The sequence below is a fragment of the Vidua macroura genome, chromosome 1 (genome assembly GCF_024509145.1).
Source record: "Vidua macroura isolate BioBank_ID:100142 chromosome 1, ASM2450914v1, whole genome shotgun sequence".
Taxonomy (NCBI): Eukaryota; Metazoa; Chordata; class Aves; order Passeriformes; family Viduidae; genus Vidua; species Vidua macroura.
In genome coordinates, this window is record NC_071571.1 from 87668872 (window position 1) to 87692654 (window position 23783).

The 23783-nt window shown below is 38.7% G+C and overlaps 1 protein-coding gene across 4 annotated transcripts in view; it reads left to right on the top strand.

Moving 5' to 3' along the window:
* The window catches only part of FHOD3 (formin homology 2 domain containing 3), a 372799-nt gene that overhangs the window by 246390 nt on the left and 102626 nt on the right, over positions 1–23783 (top strand). For all 4 annotated transcript variants that reach the window (XM_053980820.1, XM_053980827.1, XM_053980835.1 and 1 more), the window contains exons 7-10: positions 3711–3822; positions 10571–10665; positions 14774–14917; positions 16724–16956. In XM_053980820.1, the coding sequence (XP_053836795.1) occupies positions 3711–3822; positions 10571–10665; positions 14774–14917; positions 16724–16956 (584 nt within the window). The remainder of the gene's footprint in view (positions 1–3710; positions 3823–10570; positions 10666–14773; positions 14918–16723; positions 16957–23783) is intronic.

A 23783-nucleotide genomic window follows, 5' to 3' on the forward strand; every position in this document is an offset into this window, starting at 1 on the left:
TGCTTCAGTGTTTGGCTATTCAAGAATCCTGATTTAATCTCAGAACTGTTAAAAAATTATTTTACCAAGCCAGTAAGTATACATATTGCCTCAATGAGCCTTCTTTTTTAATTAAGCAGCAATATTTAAATGGATATTTTGATTTAATTAGAACAACCAATGATTGCAAAGTGATGAATACAGGACTTTTTTTGAGCTAGCATGTCTACCTCTTTTGTTGCCTTTCTAGTCCTGTTTGAGTAGAAGTGTGATTGGCCTATGGGTTTTAACAAAACTGTGACTATTAAAGCAGATTCAGAAAGCAGTTGTTCCCCTCTTCAATAGTAAATGAGTATCAGAAAAAAATCCCAGAGTCTTAAGAGTTTTCATGAAGTTTTTAACAGCAATTCAGATTATTAGTGATTCACCTGCTCATGGAATGAAATATACACTTGTTTCAATTGCTCCCATTGCTGTGCCATCTGGGTAAATCATGTGAAATAAAATGATAGTAACTGGCAAAAAGTCCCATGACTTCACAAAAGGAAATAAGAAAATCAGTGAACTGCTGCTGTTTTTTCCTGTATAGCAATCTCTCAATTTTGAGATTTCGTTATTTTATTTGCAATCTAGCTATATAATTAATTGAAAAAGTATGTCCTGCAAACACATTTTAGAACTCACACAGGAAGCTGTGAGGATCTTCCACTTTGGCAGTCAAATAGTTACTCACAAATGGGAACTTCAGGCCCACAGGTGGTCACAAAGGGAACATTTAACAGATTGGACATAATATAGGAGGCCGCATTAAAAAAATTCCCTGTGCTTCACATGGGTCCTGCCAACAGGTATCCCTGAACAAACCTTTCAGAGACTGCTTGGTGGCACGGTGGGGATTTTAGTGTGAGCATGTCAGGCTCTGGACTGTTTTTGTGTCGGGGTGTGACAGGCTATCAGATGTCTCGGAGGGGCTTTGGCTGGCTGAAGACTTCAGTTTCCTAGGGGCAGTGCAGCTGCTTAATGATTGCCTGCTCCTGTCAAGAAGCACTGTTAATGCAGTTTAGAAAAGCATTGCAGGATGAGCACAAAGATTGTATGGGTCATGAGTAGCTAGGTAAGTCCTCAGTATAGGCATTGTGCAGCTTAGCCTAGGACTGTAGTGTTTTGTTTTTGTCCTTGCCCAAAGTGTCCAAAGCAGCAGGCAGGCTTAAAGGTGCCCACAGGAGTCCCAAATGTCATTTTCTATTAAGCAGGAAACAGCATTGTTTTAAATGCAGGCTTTCTCAAAGCTAGTGTTTGTGCTGGTGCAAGAAGAAAGCAGCCATGGTATGCATGTTCAGTGGAAAGCACCTCCACTTCCAGGGCTAATTGACTCTTTTGTGAGAAGCTGGATAAGCCCTGAAAATTTGCAGCTTGATGAACTGAACTTAAGAGTGTCCTTCTAGGATCAAATGGCAAGCAAAACATAGCTTTCCAAATTGCTCCTTTTCTCCAGGACAGCTTCTGAGTGGCATTTATTCCTTACAAAACCATCTGTTAGCTTGTTAAACACAAGAAGCTGATAGCTGCAGACAAGCACCTGAAATCAGCTGCTTGGGCCTTGGTCTGGTGCAACTGCAGTGGGCTGCCCTGAGGCTTCACAGGATTTGCAGCGTGGCAGGTGCAGAGGGACCAGCACCTCATTGCAGCAGCTGCCATGGCCAGCAGGCAACAGTCTGACCAAAGGTACTGCCAAAGGTGCTTCTTCCTGGAAGAAAAAGATTTGCAAAAACAGACTTAAGCCTGGTGTGTCCCCCACTGATTGCTGTCAAATGGAGACATATGGGAACTTTGCCGTGCAACACTTTGGTGTAAATTCATCCCATTGTCACCACATGGCCGAGACTTGAGGCTTTAAGAACCATCAAAAATAATATATGAGCTTTCCTTTCTAAGGAAAAAAACCTTAATCAGATTAGTAGGTAGTATGTAAATGGTTATCTGGAAATTGCATTAATGCTAGAATAGTTTATAGTAATCTGGTGTAATTCCGGTTTACAAAGTAACTTTGCAAAAAAAGTGGAGACTTTGTAGAAATTCTTTTAGTATGTTTATTATACAATTGAACATGATTCCTAAGAGAATTACCACTGCAGACCAGCAACACCGTGGTCTTGGCCTGACAGGCAAATAGACAGATGTATAGTGCAGTTGCGGGGAAGTGATTTGTTGTGTTATCAGGTTTCAATTTCCTTTAATTTGCCTACCCCATGTATCTATGAAGTATCACTGCAGCAGTACAGCTGCAAATGAGACTATTCAAGGGTCTTAAGGGACCTGGTCAGGTTTGTCACTGGGATTTCCTGGCTGTCAGCTGTAAAATTCAACAATTTGACAACACATAAAACATGAAAGAAGTCTAGATTCAACAGCAGAATATTTTGCATTGCCAGTAGTGCCATTGCTGGCATTAAGCTCAATACTGCATGAGTGGGTAAACCCCAAGAAACTAGGGAAACAGCTGGGATCACTGTTGACACTGAACTGTGTGTTAACAGCAGCAAGCTGCATTTTAGCTCATTACCTTCAAGGGAACTCTAGTACATCTCCATGAGTGGCTATGTGAGCACAGCAGCTCGAGTCTTTGCCTGTTGCACTTGCAGTGTTTTTTAGAATGTAGACACAGTCACTGTCTTGCGACCATGTGTACATCTATGAAATTATTAATAATTATTTTTTGCTTCTTAGGAGAGTTGTAAGAGGACTTGAAAAAAATTTGGAAATGGGAATCAGTCAATATTGATAGAAACTGTATAATAATCCATTATTTAGATTGAAAGTATAGCAAATTTGAACCAGTATCAATTCCCCCAGTAAAATCCCTCTCAGCATGTAGAACCCTGCCTATTAAAAAATCCTCTCCTCAAGTAGAGTTGGTTTTTCACATACCTGATCATGCCAAGTAATCATACTTGATTATCCCTAAAAAATCATTCTCAGCTCTTTTAGTCAAATGATCCTCTCTGGAAATGGGAGCTCTTTGGTGAAATTGATAGAGTTTGGCTACTGAATTCTAGTAGATCCATTTTACCAATGCTGAGTCTTTGATGAACACCCACTCCTAAGGATGTACAAAAACCTGAGTTTGAAAACTTGCAGGCAGAATGCTCAGTTCCAATAAATCACACATTTTGAGACAGGGTGGGATAGTTGGAGATTAAAGACACTTCCTCCCAAGTTGTGTATAATAGTGAAGATCGATCTATTTAATAATTTAGGAATTAAATAGTAGCATTATAAGAAGAGAAGAAAGCATAACGAGGAAATCATCCCATCATACAGCATTTTGACAGGATTAATGGCTCAGAGCAGAAAGAGGAAATAAATGTGTTGAGAAATAAAGAAATATATGCTTTGTTAGCTCAGTAAGTTCTGTGTACATCAAGCTTTGGGCAGCAATGTTTGGGATATGCAGAGGTGGGATGTTCACCCTTTTGCTATTTGTGGCAGTATTAGGCTTTCATTTGGATTCATTGACTACTGGGGATTCCTTAGGAGAGCACTGTCCAGTGAATGAAATTCTCAGCCAGCTGTTTACCTTCCATTTTTCCAGTGCTGTCACAGCTTAATCTCTTCTGTTTGTGTGTTTCTACCAGATGTGGACTGCTGGGCTTGCTTCTTGCCCAGTGTCATTTGCTACATCTGGGAAAGCTGTGGTTTGGAGAATGACAAGGCACACTCTTTTCTTCCAGTTTCGCCTGGTGGTAAAGACAGCACTGAAGCTGCTGCTGGTCTTTGTGGAGTACACAGAATCCAACGCACCGCTTTTGATCCAGGCAGTATCGACCGTGGATGAAAAGAGAGGTGAGTAGCCTTAAGAGGGGTTGAAACATCCCAGCACTGCTGAGATCAAGGTAGCATTTCATCACTGCTTTCAGTGGTTCTAGAGTTGCTGTCATTGATGCCTGCTTTGTCCAACATACCCTTCATTTCTTAAAAGCATTTTTTAAGTATCCGTATAATCTAAGGTTGTTTGAAGAATTAATTATAATGGGAAAGTGAAGAGTGAAAACTGAGGAACTCGATTACCTCCTGGGGTGCCAGTCATTGCCCTTTCCCTGCAATCACATGCTAAGTAAACTCCCCCCCCTCCTCCTCCCACCCCGCCTTCTGACTCAGAGGCTCCTTTGGGCAAGACCATCTTTCCACTTCCTTCTGGGAAGGAGCACTCTGATTTAGAAGAGAAAATGATATCTAATCAGTGTAATCCCTTTGAAGAGAAAGACGAGGTCAGTAATAGTACAGGCTTTATAGTAAAAGCGAAACCATCTGTTGTTACATTAAAATAAAGCCCTTGAGCAGATATTATACTATGAAATCTGTTACCCTTCAGGCTCATGAAAAATACTTGAATATGTATACTGTATTTTTTACAAATAAATAGAAAAAAAAAATTCTTGTTCTTCCCACAAAGCCATCACTAAGCTCCTGGGGCATTCTTTCTTGATGCAAAACATTTCTTTGCCTCAAGGAGAGTTTTTGAGGTTAGGATATCCATTGTTGTGGTCTCAAACATGGAAGTTGAAAGCGAGCTTCACTCTGTGGAGCAAATGCCTCCATACTCAACTTGTCTGAGAGACTTGATATGGTAAAAGTGAAACAAGAAAATGTTGGGGGCTGGGGAGAAAGGTGGTGCCAGAAATAGGAAAAAGAAGCCAGATTTTGCTTTCAGTTATCCTAATGGGTTGAAAAGAAAAAAACCCAAATTATGTCTTATAGCAGGGAAGCAGGCAGGGGCAATTCAAAACAGCAAATTCTGCGGGTTGGCTTTCTGTTTCGAATTAAAAGCAGTAAACCTTATAATGTCATAAGCATAAATATGATTATAGTATTCATGTACCTGTGAGCACTATGACTCCTTTTTTCAGTCATTCTTAATATTTCATCAGCTTTCTGAACTCACTGGTATTCTCAATGAGTTCAAAATGCTCTATATCTACCAACATGCTAGTAAAGTCATTATTAAAGAAAAAGGAGAAACAAAGTATTTCCTTCTGTATCTGTAGAGCAGTCTTAGACAATAATTTACATGCCCCAAAGTAATAAAACTGCTTAAGTAACAACACAAGACTTGAAAAAACCAATGCATGTAGTTAGATGAGCATATGTTAAGAGCATAATGAGGGGTTTTACAGGAATTCTCATACCTGTGCTTTGGTAGATTATTTTATGAACTCTTGAAAATACTTAGCCCAAATACCCAGTTTTTCCTTCTTCCTATTTTTTAAAATTATTTTCATTAAGTAGTTGTACTTAACTCCTTAAGAGATCTTTTTTTTCTGGTTTTATATTTAGTTCCCTTTTTAGGTCATCAACGTAATAGAGTTACAGAGTAATTTTGGTTGGAAAAGACTTTTAAGACCATTGAGTCAAGCCATTAACACAGCACTGCCAAGTTCATTACTAAGCCATGTCCCTCAGTGCTACATCTTCATGTCTTTTAAATACCTCTGGAGATGGTGATTCCACCACTTCCCTGGGCAGCCTGTTCCAAAACCTGATAACTTTTTTGGTGAAAAAAATTCTTCCTAATATCCAACCTAAACCTCTCTTGATGCAACTTGGGGTAATTTCCTCTCATCCTGTCACTTGTTAACCAGGAAAAAAAGACAACCCCCACCTGGCTACAGCCTCCTTTCAGGAGTTGTAGAGAGAAGTAAGGTTCCCCTGAGCCTCCTTTTCTCAAGGCTAAAGAACCCCAGCTCCTGCCGTCACTCCTCATAAGGCTTGTGCTCCAGACCCTTCACCATCTTCATTGCCTTTCTCTGGACATGCTCCAGCACCTCAATGTCCTTCTTGCAGTGAGGGGCCCAAAACCGAACACATTATTCGAGATGAGACCTCACCAGTGCCAAGTACAAAAAGACAATAAGTTCCCTGGTGCTGCTGTCCACACTATTCTTGATACAGGCTAGGATGCCATTGGCCTTCTTGGGCACATACTGGCTCATGTTCAGCTGACCAGCACTCCCAGGTCCTTTTGTGACAAGCTGCTTTCCAGCTGCTCTGCCCCCAGCACTGCACAGGGCTGTTTGTGACCCAAGTACCAGGACCTTGGTAATCGTCATACAATTGGCCTCATACCATTGATCCTCCCTGCCCAGATCCCTCTGAAGAGATTTGTTGCTCTTCAGCAGATCAACACTCCCATCTAACTTGGTGTCACCTGCAAACTGACTGAGGCTGCCCTGAGTGCCCTCATCCAGGTCATGGATAACAATATTAAACAGGAGTGACCCCAACACTGAGCCCTGGGGAACCCTAAGAATGATCATCTGCCAGCTGAACTGAACTCCAGACACTACCACTCTCTAGGCCAACCATCCAGTCAGTTTTCTACCCAGTGAACAGTGCACCCACCCAAGCCATGAGCAGCCATTTTCTCCAGAAGAATGCTATGGGATACAGTGTCAAAGCCCTTCACTTTGAGATATGTATATGCTATGTTTTAATTTATAATTTTAAATTAGTGGCCTATAAATGAGAAGTATCTGCGTTTAATGACTGATGAAATAAAACAGAAAAAAAGAAAAAAAAAAAGCAGAAAGAAAGAAAATGCCTTTTCTTGAGCCATTGTCATAAATCTTGCAGGTATGTAATTAAGTTCAGCACTGCTTTGATAAAAGTTTGATGTTTCATGTACATACAAGGTGATGAGATACGACATAATTTTTCAACATGTGTACCACACATGATTAACTTATAGAACCCCATATTAACTCAGCCTGGTTTCAAAGCGATCCCATCTGTGGTTTCTATGTGTGAATACATCCATATGCAAATTGGAGTACAGAGATCCATGGAAATATCAGCTTTACTCTGAGATACAAGCAGACCATAAACAAACAACCACATGGCCCTCGTCATGTAGGAACTAGCTTCTACTTGCACTTCCATTTAGCTTCTCCCTTCTCCCATGCTTTTTGTTTCAGAACTCCAGAGGAATTTGGTCTCTTTTCAGTTTAAGCATACTGGATTGCAAAGTGGAAGTGGAGCTGGCATTGCAGTTTGCTGTCTAGGGCTTCTTTATCACAATAATATTTTAGGATAGAGATTAAAGCCAAATGGCTCTCATTATCTGTTCTTTGCTTTTCCTGCAATTTCATTCATAGTTAGATTCCACTAAATTAACTCATGTACTGTAGGTACAATGGAAAGATCTAAGTTCATTCATATATAAATAGTCAGAAGTACAAGATGTCAAGGTCTTTCCAAAAGTATTACTACCTTTTCAGCCTACAACTGCTGGAGACAGACACTGTCTAAGCTGGTGGCAGTTCTCATGCAAGGTTCTGCCCTTGTGTAAGATATTTCATGGTTTATACCAACTGTGCAGATCTTTTGTAGTTGTGGTGTCAAGGTTTTGTGTATGACATGATCAAAAGCATTCAAATAAATATGTAAAAACATTTAAAGAGGAAACTGAGAAAAGACTGGGACTTAATGGGCAGTTATTCAGAAAATAGACTGTATTAATTTAATATTAGCTTAATTGTTGCAACCTCATTGTTCTTTGTCTATACACCATGCATGGTCACTCGTAACACTGCAAGTAGCATCAGAGTTGAGGCTGCAGCCTCCTTGTCAGAATAGATGTGATAAAGAGCTCTTCCAAGTGACAAGGCCCTAAAGGGCAGTCAAGCAGTTCTCATTTTACCCGTTGGGAGGCAGGAAAACACACAAAACTCAATCTCTGGTGTTTCACTTCATTGAGCCTATTTCATCACTCCCATTGATTTTGCCCCAAGTCTTGCATAAAAGTCATAACCTAGAAACATCCCCATCTGCTCCCAGAAAAATCACTAGGCTGCTATATCATCATTCTTCTATATCATCATTTTTCTACATCAGAATCTGGTGAAGGAGGAAATTCACCTATTCCCTAACTAGAATCAAGAGGAGGCAGTACTATCAATGACTTTGGCAGAGCTACTCCAGTATGTACAAGATGAAACCTTTCTTTTCAAATGCAATTTTCCTCATTATGATTTTAATCTGAACAGGTCTCTTTTCACTTTAAGCATGCTGGACTGCACAGGTTCTGGAAGGGGGAGCTCTGAAAGGGAGAGCTGAGCTGGATCTGCATATGTCCCATGCTGTATGGATCATAGGTTGGAAACTATAGATTCTCATTTTATATATATGCAAAAATATTAACCCAAGGACAGCAAAGCAGTAAGCTCATGGTGCAACTTCCACAGCAGAACTGCCTTATCCTGAGTAGAATAAGGCCTTACAGCTATTGATGGCCTTACAGCTATTTCCACGTTCACTTTTTGGCTGTTCAGATTGAGATCATAATGGGGGAAATAGCATTTGAAAGAAAGATTTAACCCAATACAAATAGGAATAGCTCTGTCAAAGTTATTGATAGTACTGCCTCCTCTTGACTGCAGTTAGGGAATAGATGAAGAATTTGGAATTTAAGCCTAGATTTTGGAAGTTTAGTAGAAGAAGCATAAAGAAAGCCTTTGAAAGATAGATGAGCTGTTACAGGGCTGCCTCACTAGCAGGTGTGTCCAATCAACAGTATTTTTAAAAAATGTGTTCTGAAATAAAATAGCAGCATTGCTAGAAGAATATTATATATAATCCTTGCAGGAAAACAGCAAGGTGACCATGAAATTATTATTTTATGATAATGAAGAATTATTGAGACAGTCAGGGAAAAAAATCCCATGTGGATGCTGCCTGGAAAACAAACCAGGATTGTTCCAATAAGAGTAGAACCTGCCTGCAATAACAAAGGACTCTCACTGAAAAATTCAGTGGATTAAATAATTATGTTTTTATGTTGTTATCAACTCACTGTTTTTCCAAATGGCATCATTGTGAGTCAGACTCACATGCTTTCCCCATTTTGTTTCTCTTTCCTATTTCCTTCCATTTTTAATTTTTTTCACTGAAAACCACAGGAAAACATTTTTATAGTGAGAATATCATTCCTGCCGATCATATATCATTTGCAAGCTGAGTGAATTTGTTCCACATGACTTTTGAACATATACTGCACAAAATGTCTGGCAATATAGAGAATCTGGTAAAGAGGTGTCTAGTGTATTTTCATTACAGACATGTATGTGAATTAGTATTTAATTAAGAATGCATATAGATACATCTGGAGAGCTGAGAGTGAATCCCCTTCCTTCTTTGATTTTGCTTAAGATAAAAAAGCCCTGACCAAGTAGTAAAGATCAGAGACTGTCTGAGGGGGGAGAAAAAAAAAGGAGGAATATTGCTGTCTGCATATTAACTTTTAGACAGGTTTTTCCATGCAGTGCACTGCCATTGCTTTGGAAATGCAGATCCTTGGTTAGCAGAGATTTTATGTCTGTGTAGCAGAGTACATATACGATAATCATCTTTATAAGCAAGGGCTGTTACAGGGTAATACAGAGTTTAGACTTAGGGTGACCAATCAGTCAGCAAGAGGTGGCTGTGATGGCACATTTGCATTTTGCTGCCTGATTATACTCAAACTCTAATCTACTGTATAGTGTTCAGGGGATGTGGACTGTTGGAATACTCTGCATGTTTCCCTCTGAAACTGAAAGACTGTCACAGTTACATTGTGTAGTTGAATTGAGTGTGTCTCTAGCCTAAGGTTAGCTCTCTGCTTAGTCCTCCTCACCTTTCACTCTACTCCAAACAAAACACTGAATTGCAGTCTTTTGTTATTTATTTCAATTTTCCTAGATAAAATATGGTACATACAGCCATCTTGCCATTTAGTCAAGTGAGATAGGACAGTTTTACAAGCTACCTTCCCCACAAGAGGCTGAGTGTAGGTGGTGAGTTGCTTGCCTGATGTTTTTAGCACAGTGATTCACTAAACCATTAGGGTTTAGGTATCAGAGAAGTATGCAAATTCAAATCAACATGCAAATCAAGCAAATAACTAAAAGCACAAATTCTGAACTTTCTTAGTGGAAAATGATGTCTGAAATTTCTGTAGGTAGGTTTCCTATTAAAGTATTTTGAGGAACAGCCACAGCAAAAATCTTTTCCCTCATTGATCATTTCTTTTCCCCAAGACATATAGCCTGTAATTTGAGAAAACTGTTTCTCTGCCACAATGTTTTGTTAACCTGCCTTACCTTAATGCAGCGCAACTCAGCAATAACACTAGAAATAGGAGCAGCAGGCACACTGAAAGCACAGCATGTAGGTCTCTGCTGAAGATTTATAAAATATTATGTGAACCTATGATAGGCTGGGTAAAATTCCTGTCACCTGATTTTTAGAATTTTGGTGTCAGTCACACTGTGCTAACAAAGCTTCCTTCATCATCAAGGGAGAGAAGTTAGCACCTTTGTAGAGAGTCCACTTGCCATATTTTATATCCCTGCAATAGGCTGGACTGTAGTTTTCACTGTCTAAATTAACTTAGCTTTCAGGGGAGTAGGAGAGACTGTAGACAAAGCTGGATCTTTCTGCTTGAGCTTTCACCTGGGCACATATTCCAATTGTGCTAATTCTTGGATAAGTAGAAGCTTTTTATGTAGCTTTCCATTTTGATCACTGTAACCAATAGTTTCTGCTTTTCCTCTAGGAGCCAAGCCATGGTCCAACATCATGGAGATACTGGAGGAGAAGGATGGGGTTGATACGGAACTACTGGTTTATGCGATGACCTTGGTTAACAAGGTTTGTTTACTTTGTTAGCATGACTGGTGCAGATAATATTAGTCTTTTCAATTGTATCATGAACTTCCCTGTTGAGAGTTTATGATGGAAGAGACCTGTCACAAAGAAGTTGCAGGACAAGCTGTAATCAATCAGCACACTCCTGTTACTTGTGCTGCAGCAGCTGGGAGCAGAGGTGGATGTTGTGTGGAATTGTTGTGGTTTGACATGGCTCCTCTTCCAGCGCTGACAATGCAGTGCTAAAGGAAAACACGACAAAGTAACTCAACAGATTATCCTAGGGGAGAAGGAAAGCAAGTGCTGGTGAAAAGATCACATGCTCACAAAGGCTTGTGTTGTGCACAGTTTTCTAGTTCATATAGTTTGTTTTTTTTTTTTTCTGTGATATAAATGTGATGAATTTAACAGGTCTGAGTGTTAGTAAAGGTGCTTTTGCTTAAAAAAGTAAGGTTACATTTTTATCTGATTTCCTTATATTTTTTGATGACCGGATTTACAAGTCATAGTTTTGCGGTAAAGTCACATATTTTCTGAAATACTGGCTTATGCTTTTGGGAGGGAGAAAATGGAAAGTTCTTGACAGTTAGAAATGTATGAGTGTAAATTCCTTAAAAATCAGCATCTAGTCATAGACAAATTGTAGGGGGAGGGGGTACTAAAATTAAAGATTAATTTTTTTAAAGAGCAGAGAAAGCCAGCATACTCTTGGCAAACAATTGTGTGGTTTATGGTTATACTTAATAGGGCAGAGTATTAGGAAAAATTATTACTCATTGATTTCACTTGAAGGTGCTGAGTTCATTCATTGGGGTTATACACCAAGCTGCCAGCATATTGGTCTCTTGGAATTGTGGGTCACTGTTTTGTTGTTTTTTTGGTAGTTTTCTTGTTGTTGTTTTGTTTTTGTTTTTTTTTTTTTTTTTTTATAAAATGATTTCTTAATGGCAGATATTTTCCAAAAAATATGTCTGAGAGAGACTAACCTCTCCTGGTGACATTACTGATCTTACTGTACTTATGCTTAGAGTCACACTTGCTCCTGATTCCACAGTAGTAAGGTTTCTCTTGAGTTTAAAAGACCACCCTACCTTATTGCTGTACTCTTTCTGGAAAGCATCACCAGTTATATATGCTTCTGTCTGTAGCTGCTATTAAAGCCAAGGTGACTAGTCTTTAATGTCTCTGCTTTACATCTTGTTTTGTGTACTGATTCCTCCTTCTGAGATAGTTCTTTTCATCATTTGCACAGTTGTAACCTACCTGGTGTTTGACTTCCTCAAAGGTTTTCCCTGCTAATGCTTGTATTGTCTTGTTGATTCCTTTAGTCTGAGTTTTTCAGTACATTTAAAGCTATTTTTAGGAGGAGGTAGTTCTTTAAAACATACAAAAAGAAAAAGCATGTCACAGTCAAAGGAGCAAGGCAGTTAGGAAGATCAAGGAAGAGAGGAATCCCACAAATCCACACTGATAATTATGATCTGGCTTATGGGCAGCTTTATGATGTTTTTAATGGGATATTTTTCATGATTATAGAGAAAACAGCAAGTAGCATGTAACAGTTGTAATTTTTACCCCACAGAGAATGCAAAGAAGACTCAGATGGTTTCAGCTTCTCTAGACAAGGAAATGTCAAAGTTTTCAGTGCGGGCAGAGTCCTCATGAAGGATTTGTCTTAAGGAAGCACTCTTTTTTCTTTCTCCATGTATCCATTTACAGACTGTGTTCCTTCCTGCTCCAGAGCAGAAACATATCTGCCCAGACATAAGAATTACTCCAGTCCTTTTATCCTCTCCCTCTCTTTTGTTGATGCTTAATCAATTTAGTTATGCCAATATTTTATTAACCCTCTCTTAATTTGTGAGGATTTAGGCATTAATGAATTTCTTAGATGAGAGTGATCCCAGTGCAGATACTTCTGGTTATGCATAGTTCCAGTATAACCTTTGTTATTTTTCTTGGAGTAGTTAGAAATTGAATTTGATATAATTTAGGCTCTGAAATTGGATCTGTGAATGTAACAACAAACCGTGCAAAGAAAAAATATTTTATTTCTATACTTGAGAGTTCAATTGTCCAGTTCTGGTCAGCAACATGCAGTGAAAATTTGATTTACACTGCTGTGTGATTTTAAATTGTAATAACCAATAACAGGTTGCTGACAGCAGCAGTTGCCAGTAAATACTACCTTATGCTGCTGTTTTTCCAGTCTACAGCTTGCCTTACCTTGGATTTTAAAAAAGATATACTTGAAGGTGTGTGATCTGCATATCACCATTACGATAATTTCCTGTTATTTTAGGAAGTAAATGCTCAGAAGATCTGACTGTTCCTCCACCGTTTTGCAGATAAAACATCACATCCTACTGTGCATGAAGGCATTTGGGTCAGAATAGTTGCTGTCCATGTCTTTCATTTGCAAGTGAAAGCCTCATAGTTGAACACTTTTCTATTATAATATTTCCACATCCAAGTTAAAGTTCCACTGAGTGCATAGTGTGAGAACTTAATTTGACAAATCCTCAGTTTTTTACTCAATGCTAGGTGTCAGTTTAGGAAGGAACAAAATAAATGTGGCACCTGTTTTCAGCACCGTTCAAAATGTTTTAGTTTCATAATCTTCATTGAGTTCTAAACAGAGGCTTAAATGCTGTCCTGGAAAGAGACAAATTCTTAATTAAAGCCTGAATATATAACCTTAACACTTAATTGATCTTTGATCGTTTTGCTAAGAATTCCTGTTGTGGTGGATTTCACCAGTTAATAATCCTGTAATGACCGAAGAAGAAAATGTTGCTGTGTTGTGTTTAATTAGGAAAAAAAAAATAAAATTAAAATGTGTGTTGTTGGTGCATATATTTCAGTGGCTTACATCACAGGAAAGAGATGCTTTAACAAGACAGCTATATCAGCTGCCCATTTCTCTCTCATTAGTCATCTAATCCAGACCCATTTTTCTGAATGTAAAACTTCTTGGTGTAGGGAGGCATCCCAGAGGGGCTCCTGTTTTCTGCACTCTGCTGCTCAGAGCCACCTTGGAAAAGATGGGCTCCAGAAAAACAGCATTCACAGAGCACAGTTCATCCCAGACATGAGAAGATGTAGCTCTCCTTGGAGAGGGCCTGAGTTTTGCGCATCTTTCCCTTGCTCTTTCTCTCCTCTTCTGGGATTATAGATAAATTACTTAGCTAATTGAATGGGAGAGAGGAAACTACTTCAGAGTAAACTTCTCTCTGGTGAGCTAATACAGAAAAACTGTGTTGCTTCCAACCTGCGCTCTCAGATATTTTGTAGCAACAGCTCTGCATAGACTGGTGCCTGTGCTGAGGGATGTCCTTGCCCTGCAGGCAGGTGGCACAGTGTGTTCAGTAGTTTCTGCTCAACATGTGCAGGATTAAATGCCTTTCTGCATCATGCATAAGGAGCAGTAAAAATCAGCACAAATTGACTAGGAATCAGTAGCAAGCTGGAATAGGAATTAAGGAGTCAGTGTACGTTTAATAAGACTTTTTAATTTGAAAAAGAGCAGAGGAGTCACTATCACTGTAGTACAAACCAATTTGTGCTCAGGGAAGATGACTGTTGTTGCAGGTGTGGAGGACAGTAGGCACATGGTGCAGGATATTTCCTGCTATCCTGACATCACACAGCTGTGCGTTGGACTTTTTCTTCTTAAGGCTAAAGTTAAAGGAATCAGTAGGAGCTGAGCTTTACTCTTTTTAGCTAAGTGTTTCAGGGTTTTTTTCTCCCTCTTTGCTTTTATTCCTGTGTTTGATGGTTTAACATTCACTGTTCTTTAAGTCTGCACTTGAATGAAGCCAGAAAGAATCCAACTGTGTATTTTAAAGATCTACATTTTCCATACTTCTTTTGTATAAAATAACAACATTGATTTGTTTTGCCAATTATTCATTTTTCTACACAGTGCAGAGAGTTGTTTGTTAAAAGCCATGCCACTTGTTTTTTATTTTCTATCGGTGTCTCTAATCCCACATCATGGGGTTTACATTATTGAAATCATACATAGCACCACTTGCCACCCACTTTTAAAATCCTTTGTTTAATTCTTTTCAAAACAAACAGATTTAAATGTTTTTCCTTTGATTCTTAGACGCTGTCAGGATTGCCAGATCAAGACTCTTTCTACGATGTGGTGGACTGTCTGGAAGAGCTAGGCATTGAAGCTATTTCACAGAGACACTTGAACAAGAAAGGAACAGACTTGGACTTAGTTGAGCAATTTAACATTTATGAGGTAACATAACATGCCCTGTTTTATGCATCTTACAGCTTGTGCAAACTTCAAAGCTGAGAGGAGGGGGGGAATGTAACCTAGGTGAAATTTGGTTATCTCTCCTATTTTAAAAGAAAAACATCTGTTTGCTATAAGTATTGTACACATTTGCATATGTGACCTGCTGTGGCACATGGCTGCCTTTAATGCAAAGGCATTTCGCATTAAAGCTGGGGCATAGTCCAAGGCAAACCAGCACATTTACTAGCCTCCTTTCTGTAACTGCTAGTTACACATGCTGAAAAAAGTAGAAGTTCTTCCCATGTGCAAAAGTATTCAGCTCGTCAAAAAGGTTCAGCTGAGCTCACCTTCACAAGTACCACTTGTTCTGCAGCTGAATATCCAGTAAGTCCATGTTTAAGAGTTTACACTGGACCAGATCCTATGCAGTTTGCAGCAATGGAGTAATGAGTGACTCCACATTTACCACCTAGGTATAAAATAACTACTTCTGAAGCAGTTATATGTAGGGGTAGGAAATCCAGTTTCTTAATAATTAGCTTTTTTCCAGATTTTGGGAAGTGTTGGAGCTAGGAGGTTTGGACTGAAGTTGTAATGTAAATGTGAATTAGTGTTCTCATATGACAAAATTTAATTACTTCATCTCTGCCTAAGTCCAGGGAAGGATTTGATAGATTTGATTCTCCATTTTCTCCATCAATTCGACTCCCATGCCACTTCACTAACTAGCAGAGTTAAGCTTTATATACAGCAATTTTCAGTAAAAACAAGAGAATGAGACGGCTCAATAATGTTCTTTCTTTTTCTATCATCAGAGGCATCATCTTATAATGCCATTTTTAAAATATAGTGGTTTATCTTAAGAGGATGGATTGTTTTTTTGTGCATGCTGCACCTACTGAAATACTTAATTGCAGAATTGGCAGTTGACTTAGTTGGGTGCCAGCTTTTTCTTGATGACCAAATTAAATTTAAATATGTCTATGCAGGTTCTTCCTTTTATCTGCCAATCCTGTTTTTTTCCTGAAAAATCTGGTTTTCCTCACAGGAACAGATTTTACACCCCAAGCAGAGATATCTCACTTCCCACTTTGTTTTTTTAAAAAACTTCTGGTAAGAATTACCAGAGTAACAAAACAAATAGAAATGGGAAGATAGGCATTCTTCTGATGGCACACATCGCCCTTTCTGTACCTCTGCCTATTTGAGTGGATCTTTCTCATACAATCATTATTCAGATGTTAGGCTGCATTTCAGATAAGAGGTAGTTCACATTGGCACATCAGGGGTGTGCAGCAGTTTGAAATATTTAGTGTTGCACCCATGCTTTAATCCTCTGCTGTTTCCAGCACACTCTAGATTGTACCTTCCACTTAATCACCACAAGTGTCATATCTGAACATGAGGAAATGTTGAATGGGTCAATGCATGGAGTTTTTTCCTGTTAACTTCACTAAAACCAAGTCTTCACCGAAGTATTTTGTAAGGATATAAAGAGAACAAGTTGTCCAAAACTGCTCAGCTTCCTTGAAAATTTGGTCCCACATTAAAAAGAAAACAGATTAGGAGGTACATAAATATGTTGTTACAGGTCCTATAGTGTTGTATGCAAGGCATCAGTATATAATTCCATTGTTAGAGCTGCCAAACGGCACTAATGGATAGGCAGTGACTTTCAGGGATAGCTGCAGAAACAGTGATGCTAACTGGACTTAATCATGTTGAGACCAGGAAATTTTTAAGCCTAGGTGTGAAGACCTGTGGTAGCTGAAGCGGCCGTGTTGGCCTTCTTCCTTTGTTTCTCAGGTGACACTGAGGCATGAAGATGGAGATGAGAGTGCTGAGCCCCCTCCCAGCGGGCGCAAGGATCGGAGGAGGGCCAGCCTTGGTGCTGGTGAGCGCAGGGGGCTGGAGCGCCGGCGGAGCCGCAGGCACTCGGCACAGAACGTCAAGAGCACTTTATCGGCCCCTGCCAGCCCCTGCGGGCAGTCCAGCTTTGTGCTGAGCCACGGGCAGCGCGTGGAGGAACTCAGTGAGAGGTAAGGGCAGGAGCTAAGGGATACTCCTTTCTTCTCCCGTCACTTTCTCCTCATTGCACTTTATTAATATGATAGGATTTTCTTTATCTTCCTCTTTTCACTGAAATAAAAATGAAAAAGCAAAAGCATATTCAGAGTTAAAACACCAGCACAAAAAAGAAATTGATTTGTAGGTGACTTACCTCCATAGCTAAGTTCTTTGGCTCCATCCATCCTCAGTAAGTGGACCCAAACCACACAATATAGAGCATTTAGTATGAGGACAAACTCAGCCTAATTTCATCCATTGACAGATTTTATATTCACTATGTCCACACAGCAGATTGTAACAAGAGCATGGTAACGTTAATTCAGAACTATTTATCCTGTGTATGTTACAGTTCATTCTTAGTTTTTTTCCTCCTCTTCATTCCAGCATAAATATTTGCCTTTGAGGCTACAGCAGAGTAGTGAATATATCTAATGTTTTATAATTAGCAAAAGAGAGGCAGTAATGGCTAGCTGAGCAGCAGTCTGCAACAATGGAGCCAGTTGAAGATGGTGTCTTTTCCAGTCCTACGATGGTTGGCTTAGGCTGTGCGTGCTTAGGTAAAAAAGGAACTGCAGATCCTCAGAGTGTCTGACTGCTGCACAAGGGGGCTGGAAGTAATTCACCACAGTTACATGTCTGATCAGCTCTCCTCTCTTTGATGTCAGTGGAGTGCAGCAAGCACTGATGGGCCTTCAGTTATCTGATGTGTTCTACACGCCTGAAATTTCGACCAAGATGAATCAAGCTCTGAGACTGGCTGTTTGTTGATTCTAAAGGGAATCTGGCTGACTAGCTCAGGTGGTGATACATAAAAGCTGCCAAAGCTGGACATTGTCATCTCACTGCTGAAGAGGCAGTTTGAAAAACTGAAGCGCGGTCTGTAGAAGAGTGTATCTTGTATTAATTATAACTTTTGGGAAGTTCGCTGAAGGTTTCTCTTGGTTAGTGGGAGATGTAAACTTAGAGCCTTAAAATCCTATGTTTCATGTAAAGCAGTCCTTCTTGCAAAGAGAGCTGGGTTGACTAAAGTTTAATGGGTTCTGGCAATATGAAAATGTAAGACTCAGATAACTGAAACAGTAGTTGTATGTTGTATACCACATACATAGCACTTTTTTTTTTTTTTTTTTTTTTCTTTTTCTTTTGGCATTTGACAACACATTAATGCTTGTTTTCCATCACCTTCCATGGCCTGGTCTTTAGTGGGCTGACAGCTGAGAGCCCCATGGTCTTACAGGCTGATAACAAGGATGACAGTGCATTTGAGGATGAGTTTAAAGCATCTGCAGTGTGAGTACAGCTGGGAGCTTCAGCTGCTCTGCATGGGATGCTTTGTGCATGACCTTGGGCCCTGCATCAGGACTTAACAATATGACTGGGAATCTGTAGCCATGAATGTGGAGCAGATATTTATGGTTATAAGATTTATATGAATTTTTTTTGTTGTTGTTAAACTGATGAATTTGGATTGGAAATGAGGAGATGCTTCTACTCTGCAGAAATTATTAATTCCCTTACTGTTAATTAAACAAATAGAAGCCATTCAGGACAACAACTGCTACCAATATGTTTTTTCACTATTATTGCTTATGCTTGCTAGCTTTATTTTGCAGTCTTCAGTAACTAATGATAAATTTGTGTTTGAGCTAATTTTTAGTGGGAATAGAATAGAAGGAATAAAACCACAACAGGTTAGTTTCAGAAGCTCTTTGAAATATTTTTTAACCAACATAACATAATTTCAATAATCATGCTACTTTTTTGAAAAAAAAAAATATCCCATTCTGCTCCACACACTCTTTGACAGTGATATATTTTAAAGCATAATTTAAGTTTAAATACAAGAAAGAAATCTTTATCTAAGCAGTGAATTTTAATTTTGTGTCACAGTTATCTTGTCTAGGACATTCTAGGACAATAATTAAATTTTCTTAAACTCCATTTGGAATGTCCAACTTGCTTACCTGGCTCTGTAAGGAAACAGGCATTCAGTTATGAATGTGTGTAATTCTGATCTTTACTTTGCATATTAGTTAAATAAAAGCACTGCCCAGCCCCCACCCCCATTCTCCAGTCCTCTTGACAGGTAAAGGCAGGGAATTATTTGTAGCTGGCAGATCAGATTTTTTTCCCATGGGACATTACAGACTACACAGTATATTCAGGATTTGAGGATGCAAGTTCTAAGCTCAGTGAAATTGTTTAAGTTACCAGAAAAAGAAGTTAGTCAACTGTTGGATCTTCTATAATTCTCATTTTTCTGGTAAAGCGTTTCTGGTAAACAAGCTTTTCAGATAAGCAGATTCTGTCCTTCACATTTTTAGATTAATTATCTGCCCAAATCTGTAGTTGTGGTAGGAAGAGGAAAAACAGCCTTCCTGCTTTATCTTATTCCAGTAAGTCTCAACTTTCAGTGAAATAGTCCAGATGTGTGCAACAGTATTTCTATACCTGATAGCTAAATTGAGGAAAAAAAGGAAAAAAAAAAAAGGGAAAAAATAAAAAGCTTTATGGCTTCTATTAATTCATGTTTAGGCAGAAAAATAGTGAAGTTGACTGTATCCTTTAAGGTTTTTACATATTTATAGAATATGAATTAGGCTCACATAGAAAGAGTTTTCTTGAGTCAAGTTTTCAAATTTGAGCATATGGTCTTCAATGCAAGGTATTTATTGGTTTAAAGGACTTGAACAGATCAATCTTGTAGCTATTTGTATTTAAATTTTAAAATCCTGTGTTAGAATATGATGCAGGCATCACCTGATTTTGTCAAAAGAAATGCTCATTATGACCCTGTTGCTTCCATTGTTAATGTTGTAGAAAGGAATCTAAACAAATGGATAAAAATTACTTATTACCTCTGTAAATTGAAAGTGACTTCTATTCAGCCATGAAAGAACTGTCTCCTGCTAATGACTTTTGGTTCATAACCCTGGTTCCTCTTGAGAAAAGAAAAAAAAAAATTGGCAGTAAGTTTTTACAGTGCTCTATTTCCTAAAAAATATTTACAAAATGGATTTCAGTCTTTATTCCTTCACTACATTTTCTTTCCCAGTAGGAATTGTAACTGTACTAATGATAATCTTACTGTGTTGTTCCTGCTGAAAGCTCTAAACTTTGTGTGTGGCTGCAGATGTCTTATGTCTGGTTTTACAGTGGATTAGACCCAGTGGAATTGCTTCTGATGGACACGGTTAGAGACTGAAGTCACACTCTTACACTGTACTAAATTTTATTTTGGGAAATATTCTAGGTTATTTTTGGACTTCTGTACCAAAATCAGGAGAAGGTTCAAGTTCTTTCCCATCATTCTCCTTCCCACAATGTTCATGTTTCTTTTCTTTCTAGCTCATCAGCTGTTTTGGCAATGGCTTTGCTTTTGTTTACCACATCAAACAGGTTGTCTACAGTCATCTGCTTTGTGTCAACCGATAAGTCTTCCAAAAAGAGAGAAATTCGTGGTGCCGGTAAAACAACAAAAAAAAGACAATATTGGCTTAATTCTGTTCTGTCTCACAATGCTCTATATCCAGAAAAGTTGTCTGAAGTCAATGGAGTTGGTCTGATCTATGCCAGGCTAATTGGGAACAGACTTTGGGTTTTGAGCTGGGAAAAGTTGACAGTAAATGCTAAGGGCGACCGAAAGGAAAACCTGCAGGCCTTTTTCATCCACTTGGCAGCCTTTTTCCAAACTAAATGTATTGCTTTTTCGCCTGTGGTTCAAAACAAATAAGGATCCAAATCTGCTTTGTGTTAAAATAGTTTTCATGGGGAGCAGAGCCCAGCCTGATGTGCCTTTTACTAAATAAGTAAGTAAAGAAGTTGATAACAGCTACTAACCAAGAAAGGCTGAAGGTTGATTTAAAGGTCTGTACCTGCTCCAGCATACTTTAAGATGCCTGTCCTGACCAGCAGCAGGTCTGCTTTGCTAAAACTTCTTTCTCTTACTATGATGGCGTAGAGCATCAATAAGCCTGGTGGAAATTTTGGTCCTGTTAACATGATCTTTTAAATGCTGTGCTGGAGGTACCTCCTAAGGTTCTCTGCCTTGGTCCAAACTGAGTGCTCTCAGTCTGTGCTCTAGCATGCTGCTTCTTATGCAGTAGACTTTTAAACACATTCTTTCATGGGTTGTGGTGTTTGTTTGTTTTCTTTTTAAAGTAAAGCTAGCCTTTTCCAGCCACACCATGGATAGAGTCAGGGTAAAATGCAAGGAGTGGCATGGGACTTGCAGTAGATTTATGTTGTTATTGTATGCAGTGATTTCTGGCTAAATAAGCATTAGAAGGCGAATTTCTGTCTCTCTTTTAGTCTCATCCTGACTGGGTTTCAGAGAGTGAAAGGCAGCCTGTTCAGAAGTTCTCAGTGCTGTCTTCAGCATGGCATAGCTTCTCTGAGTTCTGTACATCCAAATCAGAAACAAGTGCTACTCCCAGTTTTTCAAATTAATGTTTCAGGTTTTGCTGTGCATTTCCCTTTCTTCAGTACTGCACAGAGACCATACTCATCTCTTGTCCTGGGTTTCCCATCAGAGCTGTGTCAGCCAGACCTTAGCAAACATATTCAAGTGAGCTTCTGGGAGATTTACACTGACACCTCTTACCAGCATTTAAGTGAACAACTCCATCACTACAGAATTAGTTACAGGTCAAAGACTGAGGTTTATGAAGTTGTAAATAGCTAGGATTAGGTATTTTCCTCTCTTTACTAGACTCTGCTTTTTATTTCCATAGCTTTGATTTGTTTTATATTATAAAAAAATCACCAAAGAATTGCTAAGATTGATCTTATAGCACTATATATAACATTCAGCTAGAGATAACCTGGCCATGGTTAGAACTTTCTTTTCAGTATTCCTGTGTTTGAACACATCTAAAAAAATGAAAGAACTGATTGCCATCTTAAGAATTTACCAGAGTGAAGCCTGCATTCTGCATCAGTGACCAAAGCTGGCTTTAGTAAGCTTTCTCTTAGTAGACCATGAGGCTAAAAAGATATGAGGAAGACCAACTGTTCAGGTCCACCTGCTGCTTCCAGATTTTTCAATTTGAAGAAAGCTGGCCTTCAGGAGAGCAATATTGATCAGGTAAAAACAACAGAGAAGCAAACAGGGAATATGTATACATTAACTTGGCTTTTTTTAGGGTCCTGGCTGGAAGCCTGTTAGGACTCTTCCTCTGAAAGAGTAGCACAGGGAATTGCAAAGTTTCCCACACATTTCTAGGCTAGCTGGACACAGCTCCGTTGCACAGTGCACCCTGTGCTCAAGGTCTTTAACACCCTTATGGTCCTAGAAAAAACAAGGGAAATAGTTGTCTAAATAAAGGAAAGCTGTGCTGAGAAGTGGTAAGGTCCTGTTTGTAAGAAAATGCATGTTTCTGATGTTTGAGGATTGCCAAGATGCAGGCAGAGATCGTGATGCTATTTTGGTTTTACCAGAAAACAATGAATACAGCTGAGCCTCTGATGCTAAGCATTTTTTCGGCTCAACTTTGGATTCCTGATGAGTTTCTAACCAACAGCACAGACCTTAGTTTACTTATTAGGCCCCATTAACTGATTGTTCAAATTGCTTCATGCAGAGCCAGGACTGCAGGGTTGTTTTTTTTATTATCATGGTTTTCCATGTGTTCAGACATCCCACACCATAACTAATCTTTTATTTTTCTCTAGCATTTACTATGGAAAAATTCTAGTTTTTGTCATGATATTTCAAGTTCTGGTGACTTTCCACAACACTATAAGAAAAGATTTGATTGTATAAATACTTAATGGGTATAGATCAAAGATACAGTGGTGGGTGGGGTTTATTTTATTTAGGATCTCTTAGAGTTACTTAGATCTCTTAGAGTGTCAAATATGATGAGTGGTATATAGGTACGAAACAGCAAAGTGGGGAGACTCAGCATCATCATTTGTGTAAGACTCAGGTTGTGACTACTAAAGGCCCAGATGAGAGAAGAAGTTAATTTCTCTTTTATTGCTGTAATAGAAAGAAACACGTTGGTATTTTTTTTTCCTTGATGTTTATCTCTGGTTCCTAGTTTTTGATATTTAAAACAATTAAGGCATGAACTTAGACAAAGAAAACATCTCCAGGATAAACCTGCAGGCACATATCTGTGGATGTGAATCTCTTTAATACATGTACATACACATAGACATACACATATACATATGAGCTATATATACATATAGCTCATATATATACAAATTATATATATATATATACACATATAGCTCATATACATATATATATATACATACTAGCTTGGGTGTGCTTTGACATTGAATGGCATAGAATCAGTTATGAGAGAGAAACTAACTTTTCACAGTTTGGTTGGTATGGGTGAAAATGAAAATGGAATATAAAAAAGAAGAGGTTTTGGAAAGATTTATCTATTAAATGAAATGAAATGGCTTGGTGAGGTAGCCAAGGTAGTGTCTGTTCATAGCATCGCATCATTGCTGTCAAAGATTTTATTAGTCTTTGACAGCAATACCATATAAAAATCTAGCCTGCTATTTTAAGTTTGGAGCAGGAGAACACATTAATTTCTCCTGTGCTGGTAGGATTTGAAGCGTTAAGTCAAGCAGATTCTAAAGGTGAACCCTAAAGTGTGAAATTTTCAATCTTACTCTTTGTAAGAATATCCTGGAAGCTCCCATAAGGAATGCAGTAGAGGAAGATACATAAGATAGGTTAAGAAAAAAAAATTTAAAGCCATATCATAAAAAAAAGGACTGCATTGATATATAGATAGGGATTGACCCACTATTGATCCAATAAGTAATA